This window comes from Pteropus medius, unplaced genomic scaffold (genome assembly GCF_902729225.1).
Source record: "Pteropus medius unplaced genomic scaffold, Ma_sr-lr_union100, whole genome shotgun sequence".
NCBI lineage: Eukaryota > Metazoa > Chordata > Mammalia > Chiroptera > Pteropodidae > Pteropus > Pteropus medius.
Window position 1 is genome coordinate 6,365,005 of NW_024342471.1, and position 25,035 is coordinate 6,390,039.

A 25,035-nucleotide genomic window follows, 5' to 3' on the forward strand; every position below is an offset into this window, starting at 1 on the left:
CGTGGATAGAACTGAGAAACTGTCAGCTTTGAACTGAGTCTGGAAAACTCCTTTAATCCCTAATTTTTCCTCCTCCATTTTCAGCCTTGGGCAACAGCTGGCACTTCAACCTCCTGAGCATTGCTGGGACCAAAACAGTCCCTGGACACGAAGAGGGATGCTGGCCTGCAGGACTGCAGATGGCTGCTCCTTCCTGACCCAGGGCAGCTGTCTCCCTTCATCTTTTCTTCTTTGCCACTCTGAGGCGCAGTGGTTCTCAAACCTCCCTCCTCCCCTCTTCTTTCTTCGCTTTCTCTCCTAATTCTTCTCCTACCCTTGAGAGGTAGTAAAACCTATTCTAGAGCCAGATTATAGGTTTGAATTTGGCTCTAGCACATTCTGCGTGACTCTGAACAAACTAGTTAACTTCTGTGTGATTCGGTTTCTTCATCTGTAAAATGAGAGGGAAAATGTAAATTATCTCACAAATTATGAGGATAAAATGAATTAGTAATTATACAGTGCTTAGAAGTCCTAGGCAAAGAGAGACTGCTGTAAGAGGGTATAATAAATACATCTACTTTGGGCAAAGGGTGGGCGTATGAGGAATCCTACCCCCTCTCCTGAATTACTGTTGTATTCTCCCTCTGGTCTCTTGACCCTCAGGCTGTTTTGCTAAGAGCACTTCTCTCCTCTGGCTGCAGGGTCTTCATTCAAATTCCTTGACTTGATCATATTACCCTCCTGGTCAAATAATGCAGTGGTTCACCATTGCTTCCTGGATAAAGCATATCTTCTGGCTCTTTAGGATCTCATCCCTCAGAATTCTTCAACCTCATCTTTCCCCCTCCCAGAATCTGTGATCCAGATTTCCTTGAAAACGTGCCCTCCACTCTCGGGCCTCCAAGCCTTTGCACGAGTTCTTCCCTCCTCTGGTGTTTCCTCCCTTCCCTTCCCCTCCCTTGCTGTCCCCTTCCCTGCCCCTACACTACTAGGGCTGTGGCCATATGAAAACAGTCCTTAAGGAGGAAAAGGGGAGAGTGGGGAAGAGACAGCAACTCTCAAGACCTAAGTTTTCTCAGCTTGAAAACAGTAAGAAAAAGACAATAAGAAAAGAGACCTCTGAGGATCAAAGAAGGGGATGGGACAATATGTGAACACTGTAAACTATGAAGTGGCGCGTTAGCATCGCGTGACGGCTAAAGGGTTGCAGGGGCACCCGCCTAAGCAGTCCCTTACTTCTAAGTTCCTGGTTTACCCCTACCCTTCAGGCCACTGGAGGTAAACCGAGGAGGGAAATGGAAGAGGAGAGGATGGAGAGAAGGGCGGTGAAGAATAGAGAAAGGAAGTGGAGTGGGGCAGTGGGGGGTGGGGAGGCAGAGGCAGAGAGCATGTGGTTGGGCCCCACACCTCTGAGGAAGGAAGGAGAGGGTGACCTGGGATGCTCTCCCCTCCCCTCTCCATCTCCCTTCCCAAGGGGGGACCCGGATCCGGCCACAGCCCAGGCAGGGTGGGGGAGGGGCGAGGGCGGCGCCGAAGAAAATGAATAATTAAAGTAGAAGGAAGGAGGAAGAAGAGGACAAGGAGGAAGAGGAGGAGACGGGAGCCACCCACGTAGGGTCCTCCCCACTCCGCACCCCACCCCCTCCGCCTCCCGGAAGTCGCTCCCCGCCTCCTGCTCCGCCAACATGGCCGCGAAGTCTGATGGAGCGGCGGCTGCGGCCGGCCCGGTGCCGGAGGGGGCGGCCGGAGGAACCCGGGGCAGTACGGGCGGGCGCAGGGAGGCGGCGGCAGTGGCCGGGACCCCGGGAGTGACCGGAGCGGGAGGCTCGGGGCCGCGCTACGAGCTGCGGGACTGCTGCTGGGTGCTGTGCGCGTTGCTGGTGTTCTTCTCCGACGGCGCCACGGACCTGTGGCTGGCAGCCTCCTACTACCTGCAGGGTCAGCGCACCTACTTTGGCCTCACGTTGCTATTCGTGCTCCTGCCCTCGCTTGTAGTGCAGCTGCTTAGCTTCCGCTGGTTCGTCTACGACTACACGGAGCCCGCGGGGACCCCGGGACCCGCCGTCAGCACCAAGGACAGCGGCACTGGCGGGCCCTCCATTAGCACCAAGGACAGCGCTGTCGCCTTCCGGACCAAAGAAGGCAGCCCGGAGCTGAGTACCCGGCCCGCGCCCTCCTCTGCCAGCGCCTACCGCCGCCGCTGCTGCCGCCTCTGCGTCTGGCTGCTGCAGACCCTCGTTCACCTCTTGCAGCTCGGCCAGGTCTGGAGGTAGGAAAAGTGCAGGTGGAGGGAGCTGACTATGAGGAGTGGGGGTGGCGAGGGGCTGCCTGCCGCCCCAGACCTGCTCTGACCTCTCCAGACCCTCATCATGTCCTGACCTCCGCCCGCCCCACCCTATTGCAGCTTTGATTTTTTTTCTCTGCCAGCTACTCCCTGACCTCTGCCCTCAAACTCTGACCAACCCCATTCTCTCTGATCTGGCCATTGAGGGTGGAGCGGATGGGGCAAGAAAAGAGAGAAAGATCCTCAGGGGTGTAAGAATGAGGAGGACCCTGGGCTCATGAAGATGGGTGTGAAGCTTGGAACAAGGCCCCAGGGCTCCCTCCAGCCCTGAACCACTCCTTTTTGCCTGAGTGATGAGCCTGGGTTTAGGAAAAATCTCAGAAGTCCTTCCCTGCTCTCAAAGATTCTCAGTTCAGAATTGCAATCCATTCCCAACCTCCCAGGATAAACATGGAGGCAGCTAAATAAATATCCCACTCAAACTTTTTAGACTTTTGGGAAAGGGTATGCTGGACTCAGCTGAGAAGGTGTCTGGCTCCTGTTTCTTAGGACTCCCCCAGTGCCCCACCCCAAACACACGCCTCAACAGGGCCAAGAGGATTTGGGATCTTGAATCTGAGATTAGATGGCTACTAACTGTCCTTTAATCTCAGGACAGTAAGATAAAACTGAGGCTTTGTATAAGCAGCCCACTTCCAGCCTTCTTCCCCTGCCAGGACTGAGGGTGCCTGCTGAGCTGAGCTGAGTTGATTGGAGATGGGGAATTATGAACCTAGGATTCCCCTTGAATCAGGATTGCTGTAGTAGCTTAGGCTCTACTGTACACTGATTGAATGAACTTACCTACTATGTAATCTTAGGCAAAACCCCTCCTCCCTCCAAACCTCAGGTTCCTCACCTGTGAAATGTGGAAGAATTCCTACTGGTCTGTCATCATATTTTTCTCTCACCTGATCATCTCACCTAGTGAGATGATCAGGTGAGAGAAGGTCTGTGTGAAGGCCCTGCAGACTGTAATGTATTTTAGGAATGTAATAGATTGTCATGATTATCACAAATGTGGGGAAAGCATGGAAATGTCAAAGTAGTGTAAGGATGTAAAAGGTGATTATTGCTGTTCTTATATTTATTCTGCTACTTATTAACACATTCTGTCTAACTCAGAAGATTCAGTTCTGGGCTGAGGGTTAGAAACAGGACACCCAGGGTTTGTCCCAGCTGCTCACTTGCTGTGTCACCCTTGTTATGTTGTCGAATCTCTCTGCCTTGGTTTCCCCATCAATGCCTTGTCTAGATTGATGTGTATATTCCATTTAGCTTGCCCTGGGGGAAAAGGGGAGTGGAGTTGTATCCACACAAAGGGGTGTTATTATTATTAGCTTGACACATAAAAATATTCATGTCTACATCCAGGAACTAATCTGCATTTATCATTCTGTGCCCGAGTGGACAGATGGTGAAAGATATTTTTAGATTCTGAAATGGTAACTTCCTATTCTTGGTAGCCAAAGCTTCGTCCCCCTTTCCCTTCAGCCTAAAATGGGCCAACTGCCCCTTGACTCACTGGCTACCTCAAACCCTCCTCTTCTACTTGTTCAGAATCTACTTACAAGAAACTAATACTTCTTTCTTGAACATAAGTTGAATTTCCCTCAAACTGTGAGAAAAATTACCATGGGGTGGAGATAAGGGTCTCAGGGGAGTGGCTGGAGATGACTGAGGGTCCATTGAGCTCCATGGCTTCTTAGATAAAAGGGCTAACTATTTCCACTCTCCTTTATTTGTAAAATGAGGGGATTGGGATGAGATGATTTTGCAGAGATGACAAATGAATGGCCCTTAGGTTGAACCTAGCCTACAGAAGTATTTTGTTTGGCTTGTATAGTATTTCAAAAATCCAAAAGTCTTAGCTTCTATTGGGGGGTAAAAAAAAAGGAATCTAACAGTTTTTTGGCCTGTAACAATTTAGGCAGGGTATATGTGCTCCAATTTGTCCGGTTCCAGTCCCCTTCAACACATGTTGACCATTTCACTCAAGCTTTAGGGGAAAGAGAGGCCTAATTTACAGTTCTATAACAATTATTTTATTAAGCACTCACTTTGTGCAAAGCCTATTGGTTGCCTTTTTACCTGTTTCATCTCCTGTATCCCTCCTAAGACACCTCTGATGGGTTGTATTATCATTCCTACTTAACAGATGAGGGAATGGAGGCTCAGAAAGGGGCATCCTTGCCCAAGGTCACACAGCTAAGGGTAGGAGAGCTGGGACTCAAGACTGCCTTCGAAGCTCAAGTTCAATTTACCCACCCTGCAGTTCTGCCACTAACGTGTTCCCCAAGCTCAAAGAATTATGAGTCCGAGTTCCCAAGATTCCGGGATGATAGAAAGTCAGGGCTTCTGCTGCACTGAGATAAGAATGTGAAAGGAGCGGGAGGGAGTTGGGCTATCTGGGTAAGGATGGGAAGACAGTGTATATTGTGGGGGAAGTGCTGGACTGAGAGCAGTGGATCAGGAGACCTACGTCTTCATCAGGGTTTGTAACTAGTTTGCTAGGTGACCTTGGGCAAGGCTCTTCCCACACCTGGGCCTCAGTTTCTCTGTATGTCAAATGAGAATATTAGATTTGACAACCTTAAGAGCCTTCTCTTTTCTGGAATTCTAACTCTAGTCTAATTATCAGAGCTAAAGCCTCTGGGCTCCTGTCTCAAAAGCTTTGGCTTCTAAAATGGCTGAGGGTCTGGCTAAATGGAAGATAATCTAGACAAGGTATAGAGAAGCCAGCAGGGCTGGCATTCCTAGAAATTAAGCAATGTTGGCACAACACGTTTGCTTACCACATGAAATGTTCCCACAGTGAATAGGTTCACTGTTCAGCAGGACTTGGTGCAGATGTTCTGAGTGGTGGAACCTGGGGTAATGAGGAAGGAGATGTGTGTCTGAGCCCTCCAGTATCAAAACCGGGAGACCAGGCAGTCATTCACCTTCTGATCCCATGCTCCAAATTCTGAATAAAATAATTGGAATCATAAAGATATTTTTCAACTCCTCATATTTGTACAATGCTGTGTCAAAAGCTTGAATATTTTGAGGAGCCAGGTGACACAGACTTGTGTCAGTACATGGGTGTCAGTTAAGAGGATATTATGGGGTAAGCAGTGCCCTAGAGAAGGGGAAACCACTACCTAACTCTAGCCGACGGTTCCATGAGAAATTGTGGACCCAGTTTTGTCAAGTCTTGATTTCTCAAGAGAAATGGGAAATTGGGATTTTTGTGTGAATTCTTCCAATTTTCAACTACTAATTAAGACTTTTAAAAATAGTGTCAACCAAAGGAAACACATTTGTAGGCCTGTCATCTTTGTGACCTCTGGTCTAGCACTTCACAATTGATAAGGTTCTTTCTTATTCTATTTCCAAACAACCCTGCAAAATGGGTGCTGGTATTAATTTAAACACAAATGGGGCTCTGAGGAGGAAGAGGAGAATGAATTCATGGACACCATGCACCCACTGTGTCCCAGCTGTTCCCACGTGAGGTGCTCCAGGTACGTGATCTTGCTTTACCTCGAAACTGCCCTTGGTTGGCAAGTGAGGCTCAGAGAAGTCAAGTAACTTGTCCAAGGTCACCCACTAAGAAAGTGGGGGAGAGATGAAGTACCAACCCAGCTTTGCCCAACTCCCAAGCCCAAGCTCTGCTTTGGGAGTGTCACAGAGCAATGCCCATGTACAGAGACAGATTGACCCCTGAGAGAAGAGCACACAGATCTTTTGGTAGAACATGAAGCTGGCTATGGGCAGGACATCGACCTTTGTTTTCTTCTCTTTCTGCCCCCCTACCCCAACCCTCTGAGCTATTAAGCCACTCAGGGCTGTTAAGCCAATTAAAGTCATAACCCTGTCTCCTCTGACCCTGTGGGCAGCAGAGCGGTAAGCCATGAATCCTGCTTCCCTTAATCTTGAATTCACTGGGCTCCAGCTTTACCCAGATAAGCACAGTTTGCTAAGCCAATTAGTGGCAGACGATCTGGCGATCTGGCGTGGGATTCCTCCCAGGCTGTCAGGATCTGGGGATCCCAGAATGGGGAGCGAGGAAGGCAAACTAGGCCTTGAAGGCCATCCCTCCCTTCTGTGTCTATGCCCCAGCTCTGTGTCCTCTGCTTTCTCATGAGCCTGCACTCAAGTTTTGAAATGAGTTAGTGATTTGCTTGGTGTAAAAGTCAGGCTCTGGGTCTTCTCTCTAGAAAGCCATATTTTTGGCATTATGGTTAAGAACAAGGACTCTGGATTCAAATGTTTTCAGTTCAAATCCTGATCCTATCGCTTTCCATGCATGACCTTGACAAGCCATATAATTTCTCTGTGCCTGAGTTTCATCCCTTGTAAACTAGGGACCACAATGGTACACCTCTTGGATTGTTTTGAGGTTTAATGAGATAATGTGTACCAAAGAGTCTAGCAAAGGGCTGGCCCCATTGTTATATATTCAGAATCATTGGCAGTGATTAGTGCCATCAGCCTGGGCTTTGTTCCCTGAAGAAGGAGGTTTGTTCACTGAGCAGGTGGCCAGGGAAAGGGCAGGAGGGCAGGAGGGCCTTGAAGGCCCCTGAAGCCATAAGGACAGAGCAGATGTTCATTTAATCTGCACTCATTCATTCAGCAAATATTTATGGAGCACCTGCTGTATACCAGCACTGTGCTAAATGCTGGGAATAGAGTGGTGAACAAGACAAAGTCCCTGCTCTCATAGAGCTCAGTAGTCTAATGGGGAAACAATAAACAAACAAAATAAAATAAAATAAAATATATATTATGTTGTGGGGGCACACAAAAGAAAACTTTCTTCCCACTTTCTAAGTTCTTCTAGCTGGGCTAATAATCAAATTTAATGAATATAGATTAACAAGAGAAAATATCCAAAGTTTATTCCAGATATACATGCAAGATGCTAGAAGAAATGAGACCCACTGCATCAGATAGTTGAGGTTTATGTGCCATTTTGGACAAAGGAGAAGTGAGGCAGGGGTCTGGGATTTCAAAGGGAAGAAAACGTATAAACAAATTCTTAATGACTAACCCAGAAACAATGGGACACAGAGGGCAATCTAATGAATAGATTTTGCTTAGGTCCTCGTCTGCCACACTTAATTCAAATATGCTAAGGTGAATACCTAAGAGTCCTTTCCTGAAGCAAGTTCTATCTGAATTCCTTTAGCCAGGTAAGTGGGAAGGTCAAGAGTTCTTTCTGAGTCTTTTGTTTCTTAAGAACCAACTTAAAATTAATATCTCAAAGGGTATATTTTGAGATGGCAAAACTTTGGTCCCCTTCAGTATGCATAATATAAAATATAATGGGTCAGATAGGGGTAAGTGCTACGGAAAAAGTGAAACAGGGCAGGGGGCGGCAGAGGATCAGGGAGGAGATAAGGTGGTCAGGGCAGGGCTCTGCAAGGAGGTGGCATGTGGGCGGGGGGGCGGAGGGTACTGGATGAGGTGAGGGCGACCTGTGTCAGGTCTGTGTCAGGGAAAGGTGTTCCAGGAAAAGGGAAAGAGAAGAGCAAAGAGAAGCCCTGTGTGCCAGAAGCAGAGAGTGCGAGCAAGTGTAGGAGACCATGGTGGACAGGTTGGCTGGGGTTAGATCACCCCGGGTTTCATAGGCTTTCACTCAGCATGAATAGGAGAGTCCAAGAGGATATGAGCAGAGGAGGCGTAGGGCCTTGACTCATGTTTTGCAACGTATACTCTGGCTGCTGGATGGAAAATAGACTGGAGGGAGGCCAAGATAAGCCTGGAGGCTCTGAGGAGGCTGCTGGATGATCCAGGTGAGAGAAGATGGGGGCTGAACCAGAGTAGTAGTAGTAGCAGCAGGGATGGGAGTCTGTTTTAGGCAAGGTGGACATGATATCTTTTCTTCTCTGGTCAGTCTCCTCATTGAGGCTAGAACGTCACTGGTTAAGAACCCACACTCTGGAATCAGTCATATCCTGTGTCTGCCACTTTCTGTGATCTTGGACAGATGACATAACATGTGTGCCTTGATTTTCTCATCTGTGAAATGGACATTCTAATAATAGAACCTATCTCATGCAGCTTGGGGGAGTAGTAAATTAAATAATGTGTATATAGTGTTTAGCCCAGTACCTAGAATACAGAAAGTGCTCAAATCTCATTAGCCATTACTATTTGTATTATTTATGAAACATGACAAGGGTTGGATTCTATAGTGATTTCCAACCTATTTCATGGCCTTCTCACCATCATTTCAACCTGAGTATCTCTTGAGTTTCTCTTTTTTGACATGTTGGTTACGTGTCTAAGATTTTGTTCAGACAATTCCATAGCTGAAACATGTTTACAACCCCCTGAACTTGATGATTACCCACAAGATTCCTCCATGCTCTCACTTTGCAAGGTTTTTCCAGTCCAGCCTCGCTACCCACTTCCTGGGAGACTCCTCTCCAGGACTTCACCGCCACCACCCTCCTCTCCCTGCCCATCCGGCAGCAACGGGCCATTAGAGCCGCTCCTAACAGACACAGTGGCGGCAGTTGGGCCCAGCGTCCCCTGTTTGATCTATAAAGACCACACAGGAGAAGCCCTGGAGGGAGGAGGGAGGGCTGCCAGGAAATGGCTTTGAACCTACAGCTGGGGCGAAGGTCCCTGGGGAGAGGAAGGAGGATGGGTTAGGATCTACTCTGGCCTCTTCATTCACCACCCTGCCTTTGTTAGGGCCTCAGAATTCCTCCCCTGGGAAATTCTATCAGCCTCCGGTTTTCCCCCTACCTGACCCTATCCCGCCTCCACCAGCAGCCGGAATGCTAGTTCTAAAGCTCAGATCTGACCCTGCTACTTTGGAGCCAGAGGGCCAGCCCTGGCTCCCTTCTGACCCTCAGGTGAGTCCAAGTGCTTTAGCTTGGCATCAGGCCCTCTGCCTCCTGCTCTTTCTTTCCTTACTGCTTTAGCCACTCCCAAAATAAGCCACACACTCCTTTGCTTCACACCTCTGAGCACCGCCTTCAGTCTTTCCCCCAGCAACGCTCTTTCCCATTCTGTTCCCAGTGAAATTCCACACATCCTTCAAGGCCAAGCTCAAATGCTGCCTCTTCTGAGACACTTCCCTTGAACAAACTCAACACATGCCAGCCTCTGCCCCTCGGACCCCACCTCCCACTCCCTCAATTAGGCAACAAAATTTTTTTCATCTAAAATGGAAATTGCTTGGTTGTTTTGTTCATTTGTAAAAGAGCTGTACACTTTTGTTGAAACCTTAGGCAGCACAGAAAAGATACAAAGACTCTCCCCTCTGCTCAGTATCTCTGGGGGCGGAGAGGGGGGGTTATGGGAGATTTCCATTCATTAATTAGATATTTTTTGTACTGCTTGAAGATTTTCCTCTGGTTTTTAATTAATCAAGAAATACATGTATACAGTCACCTGTTAAAAAGTTAGATGTTACTGAAAATTATAGCTACAATTTATACTTAGATTAGCTCATTCCTCTTCACAACGATCCTGTCAGGTAGGGATGAGAATATGGACAGCGAAGCCCAAACTCTAGCTCTGCTGCTTATGAGCTGTGTGACCTCGGGCAAGTCATTTAACCTCTCTAGGCCTCAGTTTCCTCATCTGCGAAATAGGATAATAACGTCCCTATACAAACGGCCATCGTGAAAGCTTATTGAATTAATATATGGAACACGCTTTCTACATCTGTAACATGGGCCAATAATGCTAGCTAACACTAATTGAATTTGTGGAAATTAAGGCAGAGAAAGGTTAACAGCATCCCAGTTAGTAGGTAGCAAAGCTAGGGTTTGAAGCCATACCGTCTGGCTTCCAAGCCCACATGTGTAGCCACCAAGCAATACTGCCCTCTACTAGTTGAATGTATACTTATAAAACATCAATCATGTATTGCTTTGGGAAGAGGGGAAAATATCAGAAAAGCATTTTTTAAGTTTTATTTCAATATAAAGTACCCACTGTTAACATTCTGGCTTCTTCCTTTCAGACTTTTCCCCCAGGCACAGTTATTCATTCCTTTTCAGCCTCACAGTCCTGACCATATTCTGTTGTGATCATCTGCCCACCTGTCTGGTTTTCCCACCAGATTACAAGCCCTTGGGGAATTGAGGCCTTGTCCTTTCTTCTCTCTATCCCCCATGGTGACTGGCCCAGAGCAGACCCTCTGTTGCTGTTGGTAGCCTTGCACCCAGCCAGCTCTGGTGAGGTATATAGCAGGTTCTTAGAATGTGAAGTCCGATGAAATAGGCTTTACATCTGTGGCTGATATAGGGGGTGCTAAGGCAGTGTGGGAGCCTTTGCCATTGTGGATACAGCACTGAGGTCAGCTAGACCTACATCCACAGCCTTCCACACTGTCATGGACAAATGCAGGCTAAAGGCAATGCATTAGTACTTGCATCAGATGTAATGGGCACAACCAGGGCTGAGTTCCCAGGAGGATGCAGGTGTGGCTGACTTAGGAGATGGAAGAAGTAAAGTTTCTCATTTGTAGTAGTGTGAACTAAATTGAATCTTCAAAATCAGAATCTTGAGCATGACACACTTCACTGCCTAGGGTTCAGTTACCCCATCTGTAAAGTCCAGTTGGGAGCTTGAAAATCCCGAATGAGTTTACCAAGGACTCAGACAAGAGAGCAGAGAAGCTGAGGGCTGGGGTTCTGGTGCAGCTCATGGCGCCATGACTTCCCAACTGTGTGATCCTAGGCAAGTCATTTCACCAATCAGAGCTCTAGTCTCATCTGTGAAATGGGGATAGTGATAGTATCCACTTCTTAAGGTTCTTATAAACATGCCTGAAGATAATATAAATGCACAGGGCTTGTCACATGCTATATGCTCAGAAACTATTTACCACTATTTACTACTATTATTGACCCAAGTTGCGGCCCATCCTACTTGCTTAGTAACAAGATAGAGGGTGGGAGAGGGGCATCTTAACACTCCCTAGCCCTCTCCACTGATGCCCTCTCAAGGATGAGAACTTGTTCTGTGGCCCTAGAGATGGTGTGAGGACACATAAGAACCCAAGGTTAAAGGGAGGCAGACTCTATTTGAATAGAAGCAAGAATACCCTGACAGTCAAGCTGCCCAGAATCAGAGCGGGCTGTTGTTCCCCAGGGCATGAACGCCACATCACCAGACGCGCGCACAGGCAGAAGTGGCTGACTTCGGCAGGAAAGCTGTAGCAGACCCCCTACATGGGATTGAGGATACACTAGATGGTCTCTAAAGCTCCCTAAAGTTAAAAGAGTCTATGGATCTGACTTGGGCACTTTACGATGCTTGATGGCCAGACCACAGGTTGCAAATCAGTAGCTGACTGGCAAATCCAGCCTGAGGACGTGTTTGTTTGGCCTGCAAAGTACTTTTCTCCCCTACTGTTTACTGAAACTTTTTATTATGGAAAAAATTTAAATACATAAAAGAAGAGAGAACAGGATATGAACCCCCATGTACCATCACCCTGGCCAACCTTGTTTTATCTGGGCCAGCACCATCCACTAAAACTTTCTGCAGTCACGAAGATGCTCTATATCTGTATTATCTAATATAGTAGCCACTAGCCACTCATGACTCTTGAGCATTTGAAATGTGCCCAGTGTGACTAGGGAACTGCATTTTACATTTTATTTAATTTTAACTAATGTAAATTTAAATAATCATATTATGTGGCTATTGTAGGACAAATAACTGTTGGAGAGCATAGATCTGGACCTCACTCCATTTCTTTCCTTTCCATGTTATTTTGAAGCAAATCTCAGACATCATATCATTGTATCCATAAATATTTCAGTACATCGCTAAAGAGATAGACTTTTTAAAAATATAACTAAAAGATGTAATACTGTTATCACACCTAAAAAAGGAATAATAATTTCTTAAAAATTCATATGGTATTTTTAAAATTAGTTGCCAACATTTCCAAGTTGGGTGATGTTTTTGCATAAATATCTTAATTTCCAGCTATTCTTGAAAAACTTAAATTCTAGCCATATTGGGCTCACATTCTCCCAGGGCAGCAATTAGCTGGAGTGGGGATGGGGGAGCTGCCCTTTTAGACAAGGCGCCCCTCTATTGTTTTCCAGCGTCCCTCATGACGATAGTAGCTCAACCCCTTTACCATCTTGGATCTCACACCCAGACCAGGGACAATTAAAAGTGGTGCTTTCTCCCTTCCTCAATCTCCAGGTACCCTCAGGTGAAGTGACCAAAGCCACCAGAGACTGGAATCTAACTCCCTCTCCCCCCAGCTGGTTCATGACATCCCAAACTCTGCCCGAGATATTAGGAAAAGAGAGAAACGGGGGACAAAGAGTCTTGGGCTAGAGTACAGGGTCCTGGGTTTTAGTCTCCACTCTGTACCCATTTCACAGATGGAAAAGTGAAGCCGGAGAGGGGAGGAGATCAGGCTGCACTCACACAGTGAGGGACATACGAGAACCTGGTCTAAAAGGCTTTGCTGGAGAGGGCCTGGGTGCTTTGCTGCTTGGCAAAAAGAGGAGCACTGGCCAGAAGCTGCTGGTGGTGGGTGGGCTGGGAGAGGGTCTCAACTTTTTAGCTGAGCCTAAAATTAGTGGCAGGAAAATGTTTGGCTTCAGCTCCATAAAAAAATGAGGTGCTATGACTCCCTAGGGGGCTGCTAAGGAGGAGGGAGACAGCCCAGCTCCCAGCACCACACAAAATGGGAGCCAAAATGGGCCGAATGTGTAAAATCACATTCTTTACTGGCATTTATGACTCATTTGGCTGCCAACCCCAGGAAGGTCCTATTTTGAATCTGTGCAGGAGTGTTCAGCATTAGGGGCGGACAGATGGAGAAGGGGCCTTAGGGCCATTCCACCCAAGAGCTTCTTGGGTCACACTGCAGGTGAGGTAGTGAATGACTGGGGGCCCAATATTTCCCCAAGAACCCACAGACAGCATCTGGGTCCCTGGGGCCTGGCTCAGCTTGATTTGTGCCCTGTGGTGAAATAAGGGAGTCAGCCAGCCCTGATTTAAGATGCAATCCTGATGCTTCTGGCTGTTGATCTTGGACAAGTCACTTCTCAAAATGCCTACTAAATGTCTCTGGAGTCTATCGTCTTCCATCCAGGCTATCTTCACCTGGTAACTGGTCTACCACTTGCCTCCCTCCAATCTGTTCCCCACAGTCAGGGTACTCCCTCTAAAATGCAGAAGTGCTATCTAAGCTTGTCACTCCCTTGTTTAAAACCTTTCTGTGGCTCCCCATCACTCTTAAGATAAAGACCAAATCCTTTGCCATGTCCCACCTCATCTCTTGCTTTCTTAACTCCTTCTCCGAGCTACAGCCATTTTGACCACTTACTACTTCCTCCTATATCGGGACCTTTGCCCATGTTCCTCTGCCAGAGAGTCCCTTCTCTCCCTTCTTTACCTAGTTAGCCCCTGGTCTATTTCAGATAACGGCTCACTAGCCACCTCCTTCAGAAAGCCTTCCCTGACTGCCACACCCTTCCCACGCTGGCCAGGCCCTTCTCCAGCAATTCTGCTTTCCTCAGTGCTGGAGCAGGGAACTCTGTTTGCAGCAGGTCTGGAACTCATGGAATATGTTTGTTGTTACATGTTTACATAATGATTTCATTCATGTCCAGATGGGCTGGCTCTGTCTTGCTCACCATTGTGTCCACCAGCATTTTAGCACAGTTCTTGATACATTGTAGGTACTCCAAAATGCTTAGTGAATAAATGTCAAATGAACCTCCTCTTTTCTGAGACTCAGTTATCTCATCTGGAAAATGGGGATCATGCCCATGAAACCTCACAGGGCTATAGTAAGGATTTTATTAAAACATATACAGAAGTCTTTGGTGAGTGGCAGTTATTTTCAGAAGGAGGACAAAGACCCCAAAGAAGATTCTGCCCTGTGAACTTGCCCCAAAGGGACTTCTCTGACCCTCTGTTTCCAGGGAAAGCCAGCCTAGGAGTAGGTCTCAGCTCTACCAGAAACTAGACTAGAAACTACAAGTCTTCCTCTTTATGCTGAGGTACCTGAGTCGAACAACTCCTTAAAACCTCCCATTGATCAAGTGCCCAGAATTGGGCTGGGCATTTTATATATATATCACCACTTTCTGATTTCATAGCTACCCTATAAGGTGAGCATTAAGTGGAGGAGCTCAGAGAAGGAAGTGACATGCCTAAAACTATATAGACAATAAGTGATAGTCAGAATCCGAACCTGGGTCTCCTTGACACCTAAGCCTAGGTTCTTTCCCTCTGCATTTGACCTCCTTTATTTGGGGAGCTTATAATTTACACTCTTCCATTCATTCACTCATTCAAGAAACAAATATATACTGAACATTAACTATGTGCCAGACACTAGGGACATAGCATAGAACAGGACACCCATGGCCCCCATACCATTGGAGAGACATACAATAAATATTTACGTGAATAAATTAGACTGTTTCAGATTGTGATGTGTGTTATTAAGAAAACAGGATAACATGACAGAAAGTGGCCAGAGCAGGGTATAGAAGTGCTTTGGTAGGAGAGCAAGGGGGATCTAGAAAGGCTTCTCTGAGAAAATGACACTGAGCTGAGATGGAAAGCATGAGAATTTGCCAGGCATTGGCGAAGCTCTTTCCAGGAAGAGGCCCTGAGGTGAGAATGAGCTTGGGGTGTTCAGGAAGCAGCAAGACCAGTGTAGCTGGAGAAGTGTGAGATAGGGAGAGTGAAGGAAGAGAGGTCCTAGACGTAGACAGAGGCTGGATTGCATTGGGCCTCAAAGTCACAGGGAGGATTTTATTCTAACAGTAGTAGGCAGTGGCAGGACCTGATGTGTAGGATTTTACAGGATCTCCCAGCTGCTGTGTGAAGTAAAATCTCTAAGAAGGCAAGGATGGGAAGAAGGAAATCTACCAGGTGGATGGAGGGCTGTTGCTGCTTGGGTGGCTGGTTTGAACCAGAGTGATGACACTAGACAGAGTGGAAAGAAGTACTTGGGTTCAGGACACAGCTGTTGGGCCTTAATATTATCAGAATTGGATGGGTGGAGAGATGGCAAGAATCGGGTTACTTGGGCTCATTTTGTAGAGGAAGACTGAGGCCCACACCGAAAGTTCAGTGAAGGACTTGAACCTGGGTCTTCTGACTCTCCAATTACTATTTGTCACCCCTCCTGCAGTTTTCTCTAAACTCACGTAATCCCCAGCAAAGCTTTTTGGTCCATCTCTGTCCAACATGGATCCTCCTAGGCAGTGGAACCGCACTTCCTCCAAGTAAGCAAAGCACGTTCTCTGGTGCAGGGGCCCATGGAGAGCCAAGTCTGAGTCCTATGTGTAGTGCTAACTTGCTGGGTGACTTTCTACCTGCCCCAGTCTCTTTCTGGTCTCAGTTTCTTCATCTGTAAAATGAGGATAATAATAGTACTCACCGCAGAGATTTACTTTGAGGAATGGACAATATGTATAAAAAGGCTTAACATGGCCTGTCATGCAGTTGGTGCTCAATATATGTGAGCTATAATTATTAACGCCTGGATACTATCCCCCTACAGAGCAGTAATGGGCCCAGTGTGGGTCTCCTGCCCCTTCTCATCAGCCATGCTCACCTGTCCACAGTGGATACCAGGAGCTAGCCAGGGTGGTGGGGGTGGGGACGTTCCTGGATGGAGCAGGAGCGGGGGCGCCACTGGAAGCTGCTGTGTTTTTGGCCCAGAGTATGAGGGGGAGTGGAGAGGGGCGAGAACACACACTCGGAAACACCAAGACCGACAGATGGAGGAGCTGAGGATGTGAGAGACGCAGACAGACAGAGACCTAGAGTCGAGGAGAAGAGGATCAGACAGGGGAGGACAGCCAGAAAACTGGCAGTCACTCCAAGCCACGAGTTGAGCAACAGACCAGCAGATGGACCAAGCAGCCAAGAGACTGACAGACAGACAAACAGGCAGACCCAGTATTCAAAAGATGGACAAAAAGACAGACTGAAAAACTGACCCATTATCTAAGGGGACAGATAGGCTATCCTGACATCCAAGGGACAAACTGATATCCCCAGCCTCTAAGAGAAGACAGATAAGCTGACCCAAGATCCTAGGTCAGAATGACTAATAGATAAATGTAGTATCCGAGAGACAGCGTGACCCATAGTCCAAGGTACAGACAGGTAACAATAACTGAGGAAAAGATAAATATAGGCTGACCCTGAATTCAAGGGACAAACACAACAGGCTGATCTGAGCCCCAGACAAAAGAGACAATGGCCCAGGATCTAAGGCAGCCAAAGGGACAGGTCCAGGCTCAGGCCTAGGTCTGACTATCTGCATGGGGACTGAGGCCCTGGCCAGAAACTCTGACCTAGGACCAGAGACTTAGGGTGACCCGTGGACAAAGAACAAGAGAGAAAGAATGACCCAGATGCTCGTCCTGGAAACATTCTGTCTTCTCAGGGATGTGGGATCCCCTTCTCCTTCCCCATTTGAGAGGAGCCTCCCAACTCTGGGGGATGCTGAGAGGTCCCCGGGTCACAAAGGCAGCCAGGCCTGGGAGAAGACAATGAGCTTTCTCCATTTTTTGACCCTGCTGCCTGCTCGCAGAGGCAATGGAGTCCAGAAGGGACGGCTTTCTGGATCCTCGAGTGGAGGAATTTCACACCCCAACTTCCAGCTTCTCTCCTCTCTAGACTTGTTTTTTTCTTTTTCCTCCCAACCCCTCTCTCAACAATACACACTATCTGCTCTCCCAGTTTCCTCTCAAACATGCTTCCTCTCTGAGCACAAAACTGGGAGTCGGCAAATTAGATTGAAAATAGACCTCTGAGCTCCTGTTTCCTGTAAAAGGAGGCCGATAGAAGCTGTCTGTTCGGTTCTGGCTCAGCCTGGCCTTAGGCAGCTTAAGGCTGGGGCCGTCAAAGCTGGGCAGGCTTAGCCGGGCTGAAGGACATCAGAGAAATCTTCTTGGAGAAGGAAAGACAGAATGAGTCATTGGGGACAGGAGTTGCCTGCGAGGTGTCCTAGCTCTATGCAGACTCAGGCAGAAAGCTCCAGGGCCTCCAGGGTCAGGAGGGAGACACATGCACGCATTCATATTTATTCATTCGACAAATTTATTGAGTGCCTACTAGATATGCTAATGCCAGGGATACAGTGGTGACCAAGACAAAGTTCCTACCTTCATGGAGCCATCGTGGTAAAATAGAAAATAAATGTGTAAATTAATAAAGTTTCATAGTGGATGTGAAGAAGAAAATAAGAGAGGGCAATGTGATGGACAAGAGAGATTTGGCGAGGGAGGAGGGGCCGACATAGGATGGGTTACCTAGGAGGACTCTCGGAAGGTAACGAGGAGCCCATGAGAAGCCAGCCACAGAAGGATTTGGGGAAAGGGCATTGCAGACAGAGCAAGTAGCAAGCGTAAAGGTCCTGAGTCAAGAACAAGTTTGGCTGGGTTTGAGGAACTCCCAGGGTATCTGAAGTGCAGGGAACAAATGAAACAGTGGTTAGAGAGAGAGAGAGAGAAACAAGCACAGCCAGATGGTTCAGGGCCTGCAAGCCAAGGGGAGAAGCTTAGATTTTGTTCCAAGTGTGATGGGTGGCCCTTTGAAGGTTTTGAGAAGGGGAATGACATGATTTGACAGGTTTTAAAATTACCTTTCAAGTTGCCATGTGGATACAGGGAGTCCACCAAGAAGGCAAAAGATGACAGTGGCCTGGACCAGGGTGGTGGCAGTGCAGAAAATGAATGGACTGGGGATGCGTTTCGGGGGAGAGCAGATACATCCTCCCAAGGCCGGATTCCTTTCCCTGAGATGGAGCATCCTTCTCCGTGGGTGGTATCAGTCCCGTTTGTGGTGAAGATCAACTTCTTCCAACTTTCTTTCAAATAGAGTAGAATGGGGCAGGCTTCCTGGAAGAGATTTCAAGAGAGGCTGCTTGGTGATAAGGAGGAGCCAGAGGCCTCTACCAAGCATGTGTTCCCCCACTCTATGTGCACATCCCTCTGCAGTTTACAAATGCTCACACCATTTGAAGCTCAGAGAGGCTCAGAGAGGAAGAGAGACTACCCAAAGCCACACAGCATCTAGGGCATGGCTGGGCAGCAAACCCACAAGCCCAGCATATTGCCAACTTGCCTTTCTGATCCTCACCCCTAGGGGCTGTGATGTAGGCAGGAGGACAAGTGCTGGCCTCTTTTTAGAGAAAGCGAGACTAAGGTTCAGGGAAATTAGGATGCATGTCTTGGGCAGGGCTGTTTTAAGAACTCTGTGGACCCCTCGTCTATCAAGCATATTAAAATACAGCCATCTCAAGCATCAAATGTAAATTATGTATAACCAGATAAAAGCCAAATTGCAGTTGACTGGCTGATATCATGTTCTGTTTTGCAGACATTTAATTAAACATTTATTAATTTTGATTCTTCAGTTTTTCCCTGTGTTTTAGAGCCAATTTTTTTTTCCCAAGCCTCAAACATTTTCCTAGGCCCATAAAAATTTCGCAGGCCCTTGGCAATGAGCATGCAGTGTGGCTGGAAGGAACAGCCACAGTTTTGGGTCCTGTTGCCAAAGCAGGCAGAGGGATGCCGAACCCAAGCCCTTTCATCCCTAGACTATGACAACATGATCTTTCCACACTTTCCACTGATCCCACGTTTTGGGGTCTTAGAGGCCTTCCTTCTTCCCCTCCCCCTTCCCTGCTCTGGCCCACTGTAGTCCTGGGCTGTGGGCTGGGTGAGCCCTTTGTCTGCAGTTAGGGGGCTTGGGGCGTTGGGAGCTGACAGAGGATGGGGCAGGAGTGGGCGGGGAGGTGGGCAGGCAGCCTGTCAGGTGGTGATGGATGCTGGCTGGGCTGGGGCCTCCCTCATGCTGACCAGGGCCAGGAAACAGATGGTCTTCCAGCCTGAGAGAAACTTCCAGGGTGTCGCCCTCCCCCAACTCCCCAGGCCCCTTCACGTTGGACCAGCTGGTCTCTCCTTCCTGATCAAAGTCAGAGCCGCAGCAATGGGGAAAGGAATGGGGTCAAGGGGAGATGGAATCTGGGAAAGGTGGCCTGTGTTCTGGGCCCTCAGAAGCTCTGGGGGCCATCTCGTTCTCTTCCTTAGCCCCCCTACCTCTGGCCATCTCCAGCTCTGTCCTCTGCCCCTCCTCTGTGCCCTGCCTTAGCTCAGCCCTGTCATTTCAGGCCTGGACCAAACCCCAGCCTCTCCTGGCTTCCCTCCAAGCCAGCCTCCAGAGCGAGCTTTCTAAGCCACTGAGCTTATCACATCATCCCTGATTCTGGGATAGAATTCAGATTTAAAAAAAATATAAGCTCTTCAGTCCAGAATTTGATGCCCTTCACAATTCTAGTCTTCTTATGCCCCTGCCCATGAAAACCCTCCCCTCCAGGCTGGCAAACCACTGGCTATTCCCTTAAAAGGCCATGTTCTCTCATACATCTATGCCTTTGCCTCAACTGGTTCTTCCACATGGAATGCCTTTCCACCTCCTGTGTGATTCAAATGCCTACCCATGCTTTAAAACTAAGATCAAGTGCCTCTTCCTCCAAGAAGTCTTCTCCGACCCCTCCCCCAGCTAAAGTTACATATCTTTTCTCCGAGTTCCACAGAATGTCTAGAGCGCATATTTCAGCTCTTGACTCTCTTCCACGGGACTGCAAGACATTTAAGGGCACAGGACATGGCACATAGCGAGTGATCAAAATATCTGGGAAATCCTTGGTTCTTCAACTTCAGATTCAAGCAATAGGGTTACTAGATCTGTTAGGATTTTCTTCCCTGGTTTCTAGGGAGATCACTTCCAGAGAAGCCCTCTCCAGTTTCGCAAAGGGCATGCCTGCCCCAGGAATCAGAGAATTTGGGGATTGGGAGCCAATATCTTTGACTGCAACTGCCAGGGGTAGAGCTGCTGGGCAAGGCACCAGGGCAGAGATCTGTGTGGACAGGTCCCTTGTCACCAGTGGGTATAGTTGCAAAATATCTTCTCATCCGTTTAATCCTCACAGCCACTTTGGGAGGGATTAAGGAGGACTCAGAAAGGATCTTGCTCAAGATGACACAGTAAATAAAAAAGCAAAGTCAGGGATCAAACTCAGGATTTCACTTTCCCTTCCATATACCCTATTGGGTTACCAGAGTTTCATTCAATTAAAACTTTCGATCACGCACACACATTCATTCATTCGGTCAACACAGATTGAGCACCTACTGTGTGCTAAGGACTGAGGCTACATCACTTAGCAAGCTGACCTAGTCATCCTCAAGAGTTCACAGTCCAGGGGAGATGGATGCACGATCAGGCAGTTATAACCCACTGTGACAAGTGCTGGGTTGAAGGACAACCTGAGAGAGGCCCCTACCTCAGGTAGAGGGTGGTCAGCAAAGGCTTCCTGGAAGAAGTCATGTTTGTAAGCTGAGCCTTGGAAGAAAAACAAGAGTTTTTCCAGGCTGGGGGCTGGAGTGGAGGTGGGGTACAGGGCAGGGTGTTCTAGGTAGAGAGAACATCAGGTAGGTACAAAAGCTCAGTCGTGAGAGACAGCATTGTGAACTAAAATCTATGACCTGTGCAGAGTAGCTGTAGCCATGAAGCTTGTTCGGAGAAGTGACAAGAGAGGAAGCAGCAAAATCTCAAATGCCAGGGGATCTATAAGCAGTTTCCTTGTGCCCTGTGGGGAGAACTGGGCACTGAGAGGTGGGGTTGGGAAGAGGCCAGAAAGCTGCTGGTGACAACAAAACTGGGGGCTGGCACCAGGAACTGTTCCTGAGGGAACCTGTGTGGGGGTGAACTCTTTATGGCATAGAGGGAGAGGCAGAGTTGCCTAATGGTTAGAATGTGGGCCCTGAGGCCAGGCTGCCTGGGTTTGAATCCTGGTTCCCGTGCTTCCTGGCCGTGTGACCTTGAACTAACGACATACCTCCCTGGGTCTGTTTTCTCATCTATAAACTGGGCATAACAGGGCTATGGCAGGCTTAGGGCACTGCAAAGTGTCAGAAACCCTGCAAAGAAAGCAGATCCCTATGGTGCCAGAGCAACGATGATGATGAGAATGCTGTACTAAGTGCTTTCTTTGTGTCACGGCTTTAAAGAGCCCATTAGGAGCTTCCAACAACAGCCCCAGGAGGTGATGCTTCCAAAACGCCCATTCTACTGTTGAGGTAATAGGCTCAGCGCAGTGAGTGACTTGCCCAGGGCCACACACAGCCGCACGTGCCCTTCGCGCTCGCTGAGTGGCACGGGTTGGGTTGGGAGTGGGCGCCTGAGCACCACGTCCCTCCTGTAGGTACCTGCGCGCCATGTACCTGGGACTGCAGAGCCGCTGGCGTGGGGAGCGGCTGCGGCGCCACTTCTACTGGCGGATGCTGTTCGAGAGCGCCGACGTGAGCATGCTGCGCCTGCTGGAGACCTTCCTGCGCAGCGCGCCGCAGCTCGTGCTGCAGCTTAGCCTCTTGGTGCACCGAGGCGGCCAGCCGGACCTGCTGCCCGGTGAGACCCGCTCCCTCCGCCCTCCCTGCGCCGGGCTCTGGGGATGCCCTGCTCCCCTAACCCCACCCCCAACCTGGGCTCACTCATCTTCAGTATTCAGTATTCTGACTGCCCCACGTGTCCACTCTCCCTGCTTCAGGACCCCCGGGGATGTCCTGTGCACCCCTCTGCACTGCTCCACTCACTGTCAGGGTTTGGAAGGACCCGCCCCTTCTACTCTCACCACCCTCCAGGCGTCTGGAGAGCCCCCACTCTCCCCTGCAATGGCCCACTTACCTTCAGTGTTAGGAAAGACCAGGCCCCTCCACCTCTTGCTTCCTTTCAGGCCTCCTGGGCCATCCCGCCCTCCCATCCTCCTTTCCCGATTGTCAGGGCAGACCAGACCCCATTTCTGCCAAGTCCAAAGAGACCCTTGACCCCATCACCACACCTCAGACCCTCTCCTGCCCGCTTCATTCCCCAAACTGTCCTGATCTCAGCCTGCATCTCCTGCCTCACAGATCTGCCCAATCACCATCAGTTTCCAGAGAGCCTGTCATCCACCCTTTTGCTGCTCGTCAGCCCTCTGGGGACCCCTCCCATGCCTGGTCTTGGTCCCCATGCACACAGCCCCAACTCAACTACGACAGACCAGGCCAACCCCTTCCATGTCAGAGAAAACCCTGGAGCTCCCCGTGCTCCTCCTATCCAGACTCTGCCCAGTCCTCAGTGTTCTGAAAGACTCTGTCACCACCTACAGGTCCCCTGGGGGATCCCTTGCCCCAGTCAAAACTCTTCCCCCCCGGATTTTCTTCCCATCCCCTCAGCTGTGCTCAGCGTGGATATCCTTCTCCACACCCCAACCTCATCCTGGCGACCTATAACTTCTAATAGTCCCCTCCTGGCTCCTCCATGCCCTAACTGTGACCCCCCTTCACCTCTTTTTCCACTCCCAGAGTCCTAGACCCTAATTTCCTACCCTCCCACCAAGACCCCTGAGCCCTAATAGCCCCGTACTAGAGACCCAGATCTGACTCTTATATGGAGACCCAAATCACTCACCTTTCTTCTCCCTTTCTGCTCCCACCCTGAAAAAGTACCCAGCTCCATCCACTCTTACTCCTCCATCATTGCTCTTGAAGACCACCCGCCCATACCTTCCCCTCACCCTGCCTGATTTACAGATCCTTCCCTCGCACCTTCTCAGAACCCGGCTCCTGACCCGGAACCCTCCCCTCTACCCAGACCCTGACCCAGACCTGCCCCTAACCCAGCCTGCCCCACCTCCACCCTGTCTCCACAGCCCTCTCCACTTCTGCCTCACTCGTGTCCCTGGCCTGGACACTGGCCTCCTACCAGAAGGTGCTGCGGGACTCACGTGATGACAAGCGGCCGCTGTCCTACAAGGGTGCCGTGGCCCAGGTGCTGTGGCACCTGTTTACCATCGCAGCCCGCAGCCTGGCCTTCGCACTCTTCGCCAGCGTCTACAAGCTCTACTTTGGCATCTTCATTGTGGCCCATTGGTGCATCATGACCTTCTGGGTCATCCAGGGTGAGACGGACTTCTGCATGTCCAAGTGGGAAGAGATCATCTACAACATGGTGGTGGGCATCATCTACATCTTCTGCTGGTTCAACGTCAAGGAGGGTCGTAGCCGCCGCCGCATGACCCTCTACTACTGCATCGTCCTGCTGGAGAACGCAGCACTCACGGGCTTCTGGTACTCCAGCCGTAACTTCTCCACCGACTTCCACTCGCTGATCCTGGTCTGTGTGGTGGCCTCCAGCTTTGCACTGGGCATATTCTTCATGTGTGTCTACTACTGCCTCCTGCACCCCAATGGGCCCATGCTGGGGCCCCAGGCACCTGGATGCATCTGCCCTGAGGCCCAGGAGCCCTGCGGCCCACCAGCTGACGCTGTCACAAGTCCCCCAAGGTCCCTTCCAAGGACTACAGGCGCTGAGCGGGATGGGGCCTCCATGGGAGGTGAGCGTGCAGGGACCCCCACGCCACCTGTCTTCCAGGTGAGGCCTGGCTTGCCTCCCGCACCAGTGACCCGCACCTTTCGGACAGAGGGGCCTGTCATTCGGATTGACCTGCCTCGTAAGAAGTACCCCGCGTGGGATGCTCATTTTATTGACCGCCGGCTCCGGAAGACTATTCTGGCGCTGGAGTACTCCTCACCTGTCACACCCCGGTTGCAGTACCGGAGCGTGGGGACACCCCAGGAGCTGCTGGAGTATGAGACCACGGTGTAGGCCACCGTCTCCCTCCAAAAATGGATGGGCTTGGCTGGCCTCATATCGACCACAGTGTTGAGCCTGGAATTTCAGGGCCACCAGGCTAAGGGGGAGTGGATCTATTGGTCCAAGGGTAGAGTGGCCCCATCATTGGGTTCTTTCAGGGGAGGGGGCAGCCTTGTGGAGGCCCCAGCCCTAGGCCTTGTTTTCAGCCCTGTGGCCCATTTCCTATACCCCCTCGAACCAGGGTCCGGGGAATCAACTGGTGCTACACTCTTCATGAGCTGCCCCATTTTCATGAAGGCCTCCATACCACCTCTGGTGCTGGGGGCCTCATACCCTCTTCTCTGCCTGCAGTTGCCCATGCGTCACCCCTGGTGGACCCCTCAGAGAAAGAACACTGTCTGGGGCCCTGTGCTCCTGAGGCGGTGTTAGGAGTGGGCTCTGTGGTGAGAGGTCTCTGAGGATGGAGGAGGCTGTGGAAGATGTGGGGTGAGGTGGGAGCATACATAGACAAGGTGGGTACAGTTCCCGTGGGGTCCAAGGTCTGGAACCTTGGCAAGAGAGGGATTAAAGGAGGGAGTTAGAGTAGGATGGGGAGTTGGGGTGGGGGCTGACAGTGCTGGGCTGGACAGGAGGAAGAGCCCTGAGACATCTGAGGGGTTCAGGCTGGCCAAAGCATGAAGGGGTAGCAGATTTGGGGAAGGGGAACCCTCGATCCGGAGCATAGAATATGTTCCCCAAGTAAACTTCAAAGACACTCTTTGTTGTGGGCTCTGTTATGGATGAGGTCCCAGACACCTCAGGTGAAATGTTTCCAGGAGCCTTTCTTTGTTCTAGATGAGCATCTAGAACATTTCTTCTAGGAAAAAATCTTGAACACAACAGAAAATACGTCTAGGAAGATACTCTGGACTCAATTATAGATAAGGTTCTAGCACATTTAGCAGAGGAACTGTTCTAGAGAGACATTCTTAGTTCTGGATTAAGTTCTAGAACACTTAGCTGAGAAAATATCCTAGGGAGTCGCTGATTTGGATTCTGTTATGAGGGTGAATGCATTGGAGCCCTGCTGCTAT

The 25,035-nt window shown here is 49.4% G+C and overlaps 1 protein-coding gene across 1 annotated transcript; it reads left to right on the forward strand.

Moving 5' to 3' along the window:
* Nucleotides 1–1,569: 1,569 nt before the first annotated feature.
* XKR7 (XK related 7) lies at nt 1,570–24,789 on the forward strand. Its single transcript, XM_039864039.1, has 3 exons — nt 1,570–2,251; nt 21,534–21,736; nt 23,019–24,789. Exons 1-3 carry the CDS (start codon nt 1,668–1,670, stop codon nt 23,972–23,974), a joined length of 1,743 nt encoding a protein of 580 aa, XP_039719973.1. The 5' UTR covers nt 1,570–1,667; the 3' UTR covers nt 23,975–24,789.
* Nucleotides 24,790–25,035: the final 246 nt, after the last annotated feature.

Coding starts and splice junctions, on each gene's coding strand:
- XKR7 (XM_039864039.1), top strand. CDS start 1,668: ATGGCCGCGAAGTCTGATGGAGCGGCGGCTGCGGCCGGCCCGGTGCCG. Junction 2,252..21,533: donor CAGCTCGGCCAGGTCTGGAG/GTAGGAAAAGTG, acceptor TCCCTCCTGTAG/GTACCTGCGCGCCATGTACC. Junction 21,737..23,018: donor CCAGCCGGACCTGCTGCCCG/GTGAGACCCGCT, acceptor CTGTCTCCACAG/CCCTCTCCACTTCTGCCTCA.